Raw genomic sequence first — 13,343 nt, 5'->3', positions numbered from 1 at the left:
TGTTCCGTTCCCAAGCTAAATGCACTTGCACAAAATCAAGAGCAGAAGGTAAACTGAAAACATTTCAGCAAATGGAGAGTTTAAAAACCTCTCTTGTTTGCAGAGTGCCACAACCTGAGAGCAGGGGAATGACAACGGGAAGCTCCTGAAACAGAGGAACACGGTACCTGCTGCTGTTCAGATGCTGTTCAGGTGTTGGACAGGAGTGAAATTTGAAGAAATGGGAGAGTAGAGGAACTCAGGGCCACAAACAGAGATGGTTCAGAGCAACTGCCCGCCCCCCACTACAGCTTGAGGTTTAGTGTCTTGTTTTTTTGGCAAGAATCCTCTTCAAATACTGCTATGGCTGCCAATGTCTGAGAAAAACATTGAAATAACAGAACTGGGTGAAAGGGAGGTCATAGTTCTTTTCACACAACAACAGGTCAACTAGTGGCCCAGAGCCTAAATCTGGCCCATGCGAGGAAGCTCCTACCTCTTTTATTAACTGTCAGGCCTGTATGAAATGATATGAGATGGTTCAGGAGCTTTCCTAACAATTTGGGGAAGGGAGAGAGAAAGGTGCTTGCTAGCTCTGTAGCTCCCTCCCTCCAATGCCACCAGAGCCAGCAGAAACCACCCTGCCCAAAAGAAATCACCTTGTCAGCTGCTCTGCAGATGTTGGCAACTGATGCTCTACTCCAACATTAGTTAGAATTCTTGGCAGGTCACAGGACAAAACTGTTGCTACATTTTTAGGTAGCCTGCAGCCATTCTGATGCTGAGAAAACCCATAGAGCAGGTTGGTTTTAAAATACTCCTCAACAGAAGAAGAGATTGCATTGCTTTGTGCATGGCGGTGGCTTCAGGGACAAGGTCCACTAAAAAGCATGCTGAGGGGAACTGGAGAAAGCTCCAGAGGAAGACCACACTATAAAGCATGTATGGTACCCAAGTAGGAGCTGAAGGGCTGAGAGAAGAGACCAGGAGTTGGGAAAGCTCAATCAGTAGAGCATGAGACTCGGGTTCAAGCCCAACACTGGAAAAAAGATTCCTGCATTGCAGAGGGTTGAACTAGATGACCCTTGTGGTTTCTTCCAATTCTATGATTCTAATCTGGTCCCACCTCCTGCAAATGTAGCTTACTGAGAGACAGCTATGAATGGAGGACCAGTTCCAAAGAGGAGGAAGCAGCGGTCCTAGATTAAGCAGAGCTCTGGTGAACTTTTAGGTTTTAAAAATACAGACTTTTAAAAAGCACTTCAGATATTATTATTATTATTATTATTATTATTATTATTATTATTATTTAAAAGTAGGGTGGAGCAAAATGCAAAGTGCAGATACAACTGGGTTAAGAAGAGTTGGGGAAGAAGAATGATTCACAGTATCAGGCCAGCCTCCTGCATAGCTGCATGGAGTTCTTCTAGAACAGATGTCCACACAGACAAGACACCACTATTCTAAATTAAATGCATCAAGCTGAAAAGGGCCTGGAAACAGGAAGCAGAATGGTATCTGTGCCAAATCTGCATTGTACATTCAGCAGCTATAAAATTCACAAATACTTATGAGTAGGGCTGCAATGTTTAATCAATTAATGGGTTATATTAATCGATTTTTAAAAAAACATGCTTTTTGACAAGCGAAAAAATTGCAGCAGACTGAATGCTGAAATGTATCTTGTTATAAATTATAAAGACTGTAGATGACAAGCAGAATCTTAAGAGGCATTTCTTTTATACCCCACACCCCAAGCATACATTCTTTTTAGATGCTGTCTGCATATGGCCTTATGTCATCATTTTAGTAGAGGTAGAAGCAGGCTGTGGGACACATCTCTCCCCACCCCCCACCCCCCAAAAACAGCCTGCCTCTCATGCATAAATTCCCTCTGCTGGCCTTAAACCTTGGTTAATGTTAATCAGAGCCTGAAGTGACCTCCTGGTTAAGGAATATTATAGCTGAGCAGGGTGATAGTAACAGAAGTGGCTTTTAAATGGCTAGAACAGGGGTGGCCACCTCCCAAGAGACTCTGATCTACTCACAGAGTTAAAAACTGGGAGTGATCTACCCCCTTTGGGGGAGGGTTCAGGTCAAAGCTGTTGAGTTTTTTTAAGGGAAGCCCTGTTTTGGGGGGTTTAGGTCAAACTTGTTGAGCTGGTCATAGTTCAGCTTTTTTTAGGGAGGAGGAAAATTTTGGGTGAGCTTTTTTTAGGGGTGCCAGTGATCTAGCAGTGATCTACCACAGACATCCAGTGATCTACTGGTAGATCACAATCTACCTGTTGGACATGCCTGGGCTAGAACATAGCATGTTTCTAGGGATATATTTCCTAAAGTTAAAAAGACAGTTCACATCTCTCTGGTGGCACTAAGTCATTTGTGTTGGGCTTTCAGGCACAGGCCTGTGGCTTGGGGCAACCAAGTAGCCACTGAAGGTGACCAGGCAGGTAAGTTTTGTTTTGGAAGCCATCAGCATGCCAATATATGCTAATAAGATGTGTGGGCAGGCAGGCTACTGAACCTTTTGCTGATGGGCTAGTAACTTTTGTGAACCCCTTTGCAAGGCTAACACACAGCCTAGAGCTTAAACTAGTTGCACAGGAGTAAAAAGGTCTCTGTTTCAGAACAGAATGAGCAGAGCTTAAAGAAACACTCTCCCGTGTAAAGGGGGTGGGCGTGTCAGCATATCTTGGCTCCCCAAAGGCTACAAAGCTAGAGGGGATTTCACATTAACAAAAGACATCCTGCATTCTGGGTACCGTTGTGAATTTTTAAAACATTTTCTCCTTTGGTTATGAATGTATTTCCCACCCTAGTCACCAGTCAGGATCCAAAGGACTGCTTCTGATGCACCTGAACGTCTGCCGGGGTCGAGGAGGTGACAAGCGAACACTATGCCCTTCCCCCCCTTCCCAAAGCCATTTCAAAATCTGCAGGGGAAGCCCCCTTCATAAGAACAGGAGAAGAGCTCATCTAGTCCAGCATCCTGTTCCCACCATAGCCAACCAACATAGCTTAGCTCTGGTTCAAAGGTGGTTTGCCTTTTACTATGGCAGCAGGAAGGAACTTTATGCTCCGTTTCCTGCCAATATGGGTCACGTGGATGCGTAAGTCTTAGCCAGTAAAGGCTGAAGCCAGAATCCCACGTAGAAGGGAGACCAAAAATCCAGGAACAAAATATAAAAGCAAGTTATATTTCACAAAGATGGAAACACATTTCCCTTTTAACACATGGCTCTTCGTCGTGCCTCTGCCCCCTCCATCCCCATCTCCGAGCCATGATGCCTGAGGTCAAGTTGCAGAAAAACATCAGCACTGCATATATTTTCAGTATGTTGCATTGAAGTAGTGCTTCTATTGCTGGGTGCAGATATCTCACTCTGCGTTATTTACCTGAGTTGGCTTTCCCGTTTGACTAAACCCAAGCACAGTATTTAACAATTGGCTCCCCCCACCGCCACACATCTTTCTCAGCCAAGTGCCAAGGCCCCCCATGTGCTGGAAGTTGGATCGACCACAAGGAAGTCTCTCTGGGCCTCGGTAAGGCTTGGGCATCTGTCGCGGCTTGAGGTCAGGCTGTTGCCTTTGGTTAGGTTTCTGCTTTGTTGAGCTTGCGCATTGCCTCGGTAGCTTGTTCTGGCAAGCGAGACGGGTCAGAGAGAATGGAGGTGGTTGTGCTCAAGTGGCGAAGAGTGTTCAGAACCACTACGGATGGGAAGAGAAGCAAAAGAAAGAAACCAAGATTTGACAAAAGAAGTGATGCAAGCTCAAGGGTGCTTTGCAGTAAAATTCCAACAAAGACAAACACAGATGCACATACTAAGTGTGACCACAGCTGCACAGGAGAGATTCTTGCAACGGAACAGGTCTATCATAAAAGTATCCAGCTTGGGCTGTAATGGACCCTAGTTTATTTGATGCAACACAGAGGGTGTTGTACCTCACTGAACTGTGCATCACTCAAAACTATTGTGGGCTGGTGGTTCCCTGCTCTGGAAGGTGGGCACACTACCTGTTCTACCAGGGGTTGAGCTCACTGCAAAGGAGCAGCTGTGCAGTTTGAGGTTGTTGCTTGATACCAACTTATCCCTGGAAGAGCAAGCGGCTCAGTCCTCTCTTAAGCTGTGCCATCTTCCACCTCACCCCACATCTGTTTTCTTTCCGAATACTTTTTTGCACTTCTTGCCAACATTGGAGTTCCTCCAAGCCTGATGATACCCTCCCTCTTCTTTAGTCTACTAAGGATCCACAGTCAAAGAGTGAGTTTGCTCTTAGCACATGGGATCCTGCTGTTCCATGGGGCTTCCAGTTTGGTTAGTTGCAGTAATGTAGTAGGATCCATTGCTCCCCACCATTCACTAGGTCTCAGAATGTACACATTTTTTGTGGAAAATCATGTCCATCATTGCTTGGTGCTTTTGCTCTCAAAAGGAATTTCCATTTGACAAGCAATTTGAGAGAAAATTTTGAATTCATAGATATTCAGAATCATTTGACACTATCTTGCTTTTAATCGCCTCAGATTTTGACACCCACCCCCCAAGCCAAAAATACTTGGGGGGAAATCCTCTCCATTTGTCTGATCTCTTCTATCTCTGCCAACCACCACAGAGCAAACAAGGAAGTAAAAAATGATCTCTTTTAGGATATCTGAATCTGTGGTGTGTATAGAGAGGTTTGGGTACTAATTCATTGTGTTTGGATATGTAAACTTTCACATACTAAATGTTCATAAAGCAGGACTTGAATGTACAGAATTCAAGTTGGCTTTTTTTTTACGTGCAAACGGAAAAATCTCCCCCTAGTACTGCTGGACTAAAAACTCCCAGCTTCCCTGACCATTAGATGTGCTAATTTGGGCTAATGAAAGTCTTACTCCAAATCAGACTACAGCAGACTGAGTTAACAGCCTTGACCGAGACTCTCCAGTGATGTTTCAGCTACCACTATGATGCTCCAGGAGGGAATATGGGATAAACAACCCCTTGGAAACTCCCAACTCCTTACTTACTTGGCCTCAAGACAGGCAGGGAGCAGTGCTGGTCTACCCATGCCAATGCTGTCTGGTTCAACTCTTCTAAGCTGGTTGTAGAGACCATTCCGTTGAATGTTTCAAACAATGGGTTAATTATGATGCTGAACTGCACAGCAATGTGAGTTAAGGGGAAAGTAAATACGCACTCATATTTTTGCAACAGAAATGCACAACAGAGACTGTTCTAGAATTCATCGTGCATCTGGGTGAGGGCAGTTATGGCAACTAAGTCTTGACAAAGGAAACACATTGCTTAAAATGGGGCACTGTGTGAACTGCTTTAGCAATCCCTAATGTACGTGCGCTTTCAGAACTCCGTCCAGAACCATGAGGACTAGGATAATGCTCTTTAACAAAATTTAAAATTCTGGGGTTCTTTGGAAGCCACTAAATTTTCCATTAGAGGCCACTTTTCTACAGTGTCCTGCTCCACTTCCTCACTTGCTCTCAAAAGGCCTTCATGCCACGCAGAATTGACTCACCTGAATGCCTTTTTATCTTATGTATGGTGGCTTACCAAATAAAACTGCTACACTACACATGGAATTCATGGCTATCGGATGTGCTGTCAGCTACTGGTGGCTTTTGAATGGGGTGGAACAAGGTGATGGGCAGATCAGTTAACAGGGAGAAAAGCAACGGGGCAGCTGAATGGAACCTGGATGCTCAGAGGCTTGAATCTTCAGAGTACCAGGCACAGGGGACAGACCAGAGGCGTAGACTGGCATGGTGAGTGCCCTGAATGAAGAGTTTGCTGCCTCCTGCCAAAATGGGACGCTGGGCTGATGGCCCAACCCTTGCACAGCCCATTACTTTGTAGTGGGGCATCCCCATTATGGGAAACACAACACAATGAGGCTTGGCTGATGCTTACAGCAAGATCTTTTGGGTACTAGGCAAACACCCTTTTATTCTCCTAGGCCTTTTAGAACTACTGTACGTTTTTTGCCCACGGAATGGATTGTTTCTACTGGACTTTAAACTCTGTAATTGATACCTTGTGCTGGTTTCGGGGGCAGGAAATTGAATTGCTCGTTTCAATTTGTTTTTCAACATTTGTACTTTTAGCATTTTTGAACTTGGTACAAACCACCCTTAGGACTCTGTTGATTGGGCAATCAACAAATGCTCTAAGCAAATAAATAAGAGATTTCCCATCAGTTAACTTTCTAGCCATGTTTGATGCTGATGTCCATGCAGCTGTGGCTGGACAATTCTAACTGGTAGAAGCAGCAGCTGCTTGGGAAGCCAGAAGTCAAGAAGCAACAACTGGGGACAGCAATATTAGTTCCAGGCCAGTCCTGTAAATAGCTCTGTTCAAGGCTCAGACACATACAACGTCGTGAAATAGAAAGAAAAGAAAAATGCTTCCTTCCTGCCAGAGCCTTCCTGTCTGATATACATCACAGGAAATGAGAAGTTATAATCTTAAACTGAAGCCTGGAGAATCATCTCTCCACTATGTCAAAGCATCAAGGCTTCCGATGAGTTGTCTCTCCCACTGACGCAAAAAAATCCTCTTGGGCTTTTAAGGGAATTCAAAACCTAGAGAGCGCAACACATCTTGCTTGCCAAAGTGGTTTCTGGATGACATATTGCTTTCATTTCCAGGATGGGTGACCCCTTGCCGTGAAAGATACCAGCCTACTGCCATTTCCATTAAAAAGAACCCCAGCAGCCTATAAGTCACTTTTGAAAGTGGGAAATGCTGGCAAGGCAGAAGGCAGGCTCATATGACCCTCAGGCTTGGGTGGATTCAAGGGACAATCTAGTGGCATGCCTTGACTGCTAAAGCTAAGCTATAAATCTGCACCCTGAAGCAAGTGGCCTTTATCGCTAACTATGCACAAGACGTGGGTGCCCACAGCTCTGGAAGCTCAATGGCCCTTGGCAGTTCTAAGGGCTCTTATGTCATGCTAAGAGACTGCTCCTAATTCAGCAGCAGAGCATGCAAAAAGGCCCAGGGCCGAGTGGCTGCAGATGAAGCCTTTAAAAGACACCCTCAAGGAGCTGCCTGTCTGAGTAGATAGTGCTGAGATCAGTGAACTGAGATTAGGATCTGACCAGCAAACAAGGCAGGCTCTCATTTGCATGCATGGGAAAAGGATACGATCCAGAACTTCCAATTCTGCAGGGTCCTGCTCCTGACGTATTCCTCAAACATGCTCCGCATCTGATCAAACCTGTGCCGTGTGATGGGAACACCCGTAGCAGGGAGCTGCTGCTGGCAAGAACTGAAGAATAAAGAGAGAGAACTATGAAACGCTTCCCTCCACTGTAAGTCTGGGGGCTTTCAGGCTGGTGTTTATTGCGAGGTCTGTGCTGCTCACGCACACAAGTTTTTCTGCAGGGCTCACACAACGCTGCCAGCCCATATTCCCCCATCCCCTTAATCTAAACTTATTCTTTCCATAAAAAATTCAATAGGCTTAAAAAAATCTGCAACCAACGACCCATTTGTGATAGTTAAGTCCCCGCCTGGAAGCACCCACTGAAAGAAAAATATAGAACCAAAGATCACATAGGACTAAATAGCAAGAGATTGCTTTGTTCTGTTTTTCACCTGATCCAAACTAGGCTTTTTCAGGGGTGGCTCCTTGCTTACAGGAAAATTTCCCCTTTCAGCCATCAGAAGACCCTGCTTTTCTTCTCTGGGCTCAGAATGATTCTAACATTTTTACTGCTGTTGAGTATTATATAATCAGATCAGTTTTAACAGTGATTGTGCTTATGCTATTGGGGTTGAGGTGGCTCTGAGTATTGTGGCTGGGACAACCCAGCCAGAAGGGCGGGGTATAAATAAAAATTAGTAGTAGTAGTATTGTGGTGATTTCTTTCAGTAGCTTTATTCATTTGTTTGAAAGCATTTTCAGGATCCAAAGTGGCTTGCAGACAAAACAAAATATAAAAATCGGACAAAATTTAGAACCCTTGACATAAAATTACAGAACTGGAGAGAACATTAATTGAGCCAGACAGTTACCCAGCTAACTGCAAGGTCTGTTGAAAAAGATCAGTCTTCAGAGTATTCTGAATGTCTGCAATGTGGCAAATTTGGCAAAGTTCCAATGGGAGGGAGTTCCATAGCCAGGAGGCCCCCGAAGGAGGACCCCTCCCTCGGGGACACCCACCTCACCAACCTAGAGCTTTTAAGGGAATTCAAAACCTAGAGAGCGCAACACATCCTGCTTGCCAAAGTGGTTTCTGGGTGACATATTGCTTTCATTTCCAGGATGGGTGACCCCGTGCCGTGAAAGATACCAGCCTACTGCCATTTCCATTAAAAAGAACCCCAGCAGCCTATAAGTCACTTTTGAAAGTGGGAACCAGGCTGGGGAAGGCCAATGCAGCTGGAAACAGTTGCTGCGACAGAGAAAAGGCTTTTGGGTTGACCCAGAAGGTGGCATTACTTGAAGACAGAAGAAAGTGCTGCTACCACCTAACACCCAGTCCATGCTTGTATACTAGGCAGCATTTACCGGGGTGTGCACTGGGACCAGTTAGGTTTCTGCAGAAACACAGCTGTGGGAATTCACTTCCTGAATCCCTCGTTTAGTATTATTCTGACATCCTTTTGTGCCTATACTGGTCCTGGTGGGAATGGTCCCCTGACTTTGGTAGAAAGGGAAAGAGAGAGCCCCATAAGGCTTTCAACCCTCACATGATGGCAGCATTCAGATCCTCAATCTCTTCCCGAAGGCGCTTGGCTTCTTCTTGCATCTGGGATCTCTCCTGTTGAAGCTTCGCGATATATTCCACCGTCTTCTGGAGTGTGAGGGCATGGCTGATCTGCAGCAGATACAAAAAGGCACCCATTGTGAGTGAGCTCAGCGAACTTGAGAGTCAATACAGTGAGGAGGGCAGAGTGTCAGTTCAAGCCTGCACTCAACCAGGCAGCTCCCTAACCTGGATTCAGTCTGTCAGTTGCCCTCTCGGCCTAGCTTAAACCTCACAGGGTTGTTTTGTGGATAAAGGTGTGGGGAGAGAACTATGTTTACTGTAAGGCTGTGTGCCTACAAAAGTTCAAGGAAAAGGAAGGAGGATGAGAAACCATTGGGGTGTGTCCATTTGCACACATGCGTGTGCATGCGCATGCACACACACACACAGAGCAGCATTTCTATGCCATGATTCTGTGGGAATGCAGGAAACTTGCAGCATGTAGAAATGGGAGCAGATTTCAGCATCCTGAGAAGCACATAAGAAAAGCCTGCTGGATCAGGCAAATAGCCCATCTAGTCTAGCATCCTGTTCTCAGTCGCCAACCAGTTTCCTGTGGGAGACCCTCTAGCAGAACAAAAACACTCTCCCCCACACCCCAGTTTCCAGCAACTGGTTCGCCAACCGTAAAGGCAGAGCACAGCCATAATAGCCAGAAGCCATTGAAAGCATTCTCCTCCATGAATTTGTTGAAACCTCTTTTAAAGCTATGCTTGTTGTCAGCCACCATGGTCTCCAGGGGGAGAGAGTTCCACAATTTAACTATGTGCTGCGTGAAAAAGCACTTTTATCAACAGCTTTCATTAGCAATACAAAACAAGCTTCTATCCCTTACAGATGTAAATATATGCTTCAAAGTGTGTAGGGCCATGGCTGTTCAAATCTCAGAAGCTAAAGGAGTGGGCTAGAATAAGATTTCTAGTGGTTAGGGCGGGGCTCCAGTTGCCTGAACAGCTCCTGCTCTTCCTTGTGACTGGCCAAACCAAAATAAATTACACTAATTAACCAAACTGGGAGAATATATTAAATTAAGACAAAAATCACTCCCGTTCCAAATGATGCACATTTGCTGAATACAGGTTGCCGGACTGTATAAGTTTATAAGAACTTCACGATTTGGTGGCTGCTGCCCGCACTAGTAGGTGAGAGAGATGGAGCAGGAGATGGAGGGTCCCAGCACACAGCTTACCGATTTAGAGTTTGCTGACACCAAGCTGTTCAGGGTGCTAAAGCCGATCTTAATATTGAACCTTCGCTTCTGTTCTGCTGAAATATGCTTCATCCTGCGACTCTGTACCAAGTAAAAATGTGGCTCTTTTAGTTGCTTTCACAATCAACCTCTACAGTGGAGCTTTGCCACAATACCAGGAAGAGCCCTTTCCCAATGCCAATGCCAACTTCTTGGCACAAGAAGGTTAATAAAAGACCAGAGACCAGCAGCTGTGAACAAGCCAAGGAGCAGCCAGGCCACAGAAAAAGATTGGTTAGGAAGGTTCAGAGTTCGATGGACTCAATGACAACCAGGTCGAAGACTCCAAAGCAACCCTGTCGTCCTTTTGGCTTAAGGAAGCCTTTGCCAACCTGGTGCCCTCCAGATGTTTTTGCACTACAACCCCCCTTAGACTGTGCTGGCTGGTGCTGATGGGAGCTACAGTTCAAAACATCTAGAGGGCACCAGGTTGGCAAAGCCTACCTTAATGTAACTAAGACTAGGGAAATAAAAAAATTCCTTCAGTAGCACCTTAAAGACCAACTAAGTTTTTATTTTGGTATGAGCTTTCGTGTGCATGCACACTTCTTCAGATACACTTGAAACAGAAGAGTCAGACCCTTATGTATATACAGAGGGTGGTGGGGGTGGGTGGGAATGGGTGATGGGCTGATGGGAGTGGTAAACCTGTAGATGGCTGTTAACGACTGATGATGACTGCAATTGGTCCTGCGGGGGAAAAGCAAGGGCTGAGGCGCTAAAGAAAGCTGATCATGCATAATGAGATAAGAATCAAATGTCTTTGTTCATCCCAGGTGGCTCCATGGTTTTAAGCTTGGTAATGAGTTCCAATTCAGCAACTTCTCTTTCCAGTCTGTTCCTGAAATTTTTCTGTAATAAAACAGCTGCTTTGAGATCTTGCATAGAATGTCCTGGGCGATTGAAGTGTTCTCCTACTGGTTTCTCTGTCTTGTGGTTCCTGATGTCAGATTTATGTCCATTTATCCTTTGGCGTAGGGTTTGGCCTGTTTGTCCAATATAGAGAGCTGAAGGGCACTGTTGGCATTTGATGGCATACACAATGTTAGAAGATGAGCAATTAAATAGTCCTGAGATGGTATGTTGGATGTTGTTGGGGCCAGTAATGATGTTGTCCGGGTGTATGTGGCAACAAAGTTGGCATCTGGGTTTATTGCAGGCTCTGGTACCAGTGTCCATGTTAAGTCTGGTGGTTGTATTATTGTGGGTGAGGAGTTGTTTAAGATTGGGTGGCTGTCTGTAGGCAATGAAAGCTCTTCCTCCCAGAGCTTGAGAAAGGGAGCTGTCATTGTTTCTCAAGCTCTGGGAGGAAGACCTTTCATTGCCTACAGACAGCCACCCATTCCCACCCACCCCCACCACCCTCTGTATATACATAAGGGTCTGACTCTTCTGTTTCAAGTGTATCTGAAGAAGTGTGCATGCACACGAAAGCTCATACCAAAATAAAAACTTAGTTGGTCTTTAAGGTGCTACTGAAGGAATTTTTTTATTTTGCTTCGACTCAGACCAACATGGCTACCTACCTGTAACTAAGACTAGGGAAGTGTAAGAAAAATAAACCCTTCTCTCCACATCCTCTGCAATCTTCATTGTACTTTTTTCTCCTTGAGGCAATGACCTGCCCTCATTCTTTGTAAAATAACCCTACTACTATATAAGCAACCATCCTTCAACCTACCCCAAGCTATCACATGCAGAAGAGTGGGTTCCTCCAGGCCATTAATGCTGTGATGGGTGAATAAAGGAACCACAAAAGGCCAAACCACCAACCTTAAAAGCAGTCATCTGAGGATCAGTTGCAGTTTTCCCTGAGCAGCTGTTCTGTGGGGACTGAGGGCTGGCACTGAGGTCCGAAGGGCATGGCGAGGCCTGACATTCTCGGCCTTTGAAAGAGGGGGGGGGGAGACAACCCACAATCAGTCCAAGGGAATTCCTGGCAACAAATTAAATGATCAAGCCGCAACTTCTCTAGGGATTTGATTGATATGCTAAAGAGCATTTTTAAAATATATATGTATTATCTATTTTGTTTAAAATATTTTTATACCAGCTTTCAAAGCAAAAGCCCTCTCAAGGTGGACAAGGAATAAAACCGTAACACAAAATATACAGATGGAAGTGCAATCAACTAAAGGAGCAGCAGCACTAAAATACCATTTCGATGCAACGGTCTGGTTCAGACATAATGCGAAAGTGAGGTTAATGTTAACCATAGTTACAGATGAGGTACCTGGTAGACAAATGCTTAACCCTTGGTTTATTCCATCACAGTTAAAAACACCAGCAAGAGCAGCCAGCTCTTGAGATTGGTTTGAATTTGTTGCTGCTCTTAACACTCTAGCTTTTGGGATGGTGAAGACTCTTTAACCAGAGTTAAGAAGAAGGGCCATGTTCTCACATAATCCTACAACATTGAGGTTTATAAACCACCTACAAACCTTGGTTAATGAGCAACCTTTAACCTGGGCTGGGTTCACACATTATGCTAAGCCAGTCTGATTAACATAATGCTCTTGCATTATGTGTGAACCAGGCCAATCTGGGGCTCCTTGGAACGTCTTCATCATTTTTTTCTCAGTGTCAGTAATAATGAACAAGTTTCCTCTAAAAAGGACACAATACTGTAACTGTCCTTTCCTCTGCCGGTGCACAGCTCTCCCTCCCCAATTCTCTTCTCCTTAAACTGTCCACAACATCAATGTCTCGCATTGAAAATAACTGATCTGTAGAAAGGACTTTGTGATCTGAAAACAGACGATGTACTTTTGTTAACTCAAGAAAATCTTTAATAAAAACAATAAAAAGGCAATGCGCACTCTTAGCTCACTCAGAGCAGAGGGAGAGTTCACAAAGCTTGCACAGAATGAACATGAGCCTGAGAACATGTCCAGGAATCCTCTGTCATTTTTCAGGAGCCCCATCTGGATGCACAGGGGATAAATGATGTGGCAGAGTTTCCCTAAGACAGAAAGCTTGAAAGCCACTTGTTCTAGAGCAGCCAAGCAGCCATGTCACTTTATTTTCATTCACCAGTAGGCAGTCTGTGAGCTACAGCAGTTCCTTTCCTCTACTCCCCATTCTCTGTTGTCCTGAGACCCTAGTCCTGGCAAGTATTCTCCTTTAGAATACTGGGCATGTACACATGCTTGCACGCACATGGTATCCTACTAGGGCTCAAGAGACGAACCAAAGTTCAACAAAGTACATGCTTTTCACACAGAAAAGTTCCACATTCTGTCCCTGCAGTCTCCAAGCAAAGGAATATCTGGGAAAGGCTGCTCTCTGTCCAAAATCCTGTCTAAGGCTGCTGCCAATCAGAATAGCAGCCTGGCATAAGGCAGTTTCATACAG

General features: G+C 44.9%; 1 protein-coding gene across 2 annotated transcripts in view; it reads right to left on the bottom strand.

Moving 5' to 3' along the window:
- Nucleotides 1–1,554: 1,554 nt before the first annotated feature.
- MLXIP (MLX interacting protein) overlaps nt 1,555–13,343 on the bottom strand; it is a 55,183-nt gene continuing 43,394 nt past the window's right edge. For both annotated transcript variants that reach the window (XM_060269524.2, XM_035097950.3), the window contains 6 exons: nt 11,763–11,875; nt 9,930–10,031; nt 8,682–8,809; nt 7,131–7,254; nt 4,997–5,126; nt 1,555–3,690 (listed from right to left, as the gene is read on the bottom strand). In XM_060269524.2, coding sequence (XP_060125507.1) covers nt 3,575–3,690; nt 4,997–5,126; nt 7,131–7,254; nt 8,682–8,809; nt 9,930–10,031; nt 11,763–11,875 — 713 coding nt within the window. In that variant the 3' untranslated portion in view covers nt 1,555–3,574. The remainder of the gene's footprint in view (nt 3,691–4,996; nt 5,127–7,130; nt 7,255–8,681; nt 8,810–9,929; nt 10,032–11,762; nt 11,876–13,343) is intronic.

This window comes from Zootoca vivipara, chromosome 16 (assembly GCF_965207765.1).
Source record: "Zootoca vivipara chromosome 16, rZooViv2.hap1.1, whole genome shotgun sequence".
Classification (NCBI taxonomy): Eukaryota; Metazoa; Chordata; class Lepidosauria; order Squamata; family Lacertidae; genus Zootoca; species Zootoca vivipara.
This window is presented reverse-complemented; position numbering and strand designations above follow the sequence as displayed.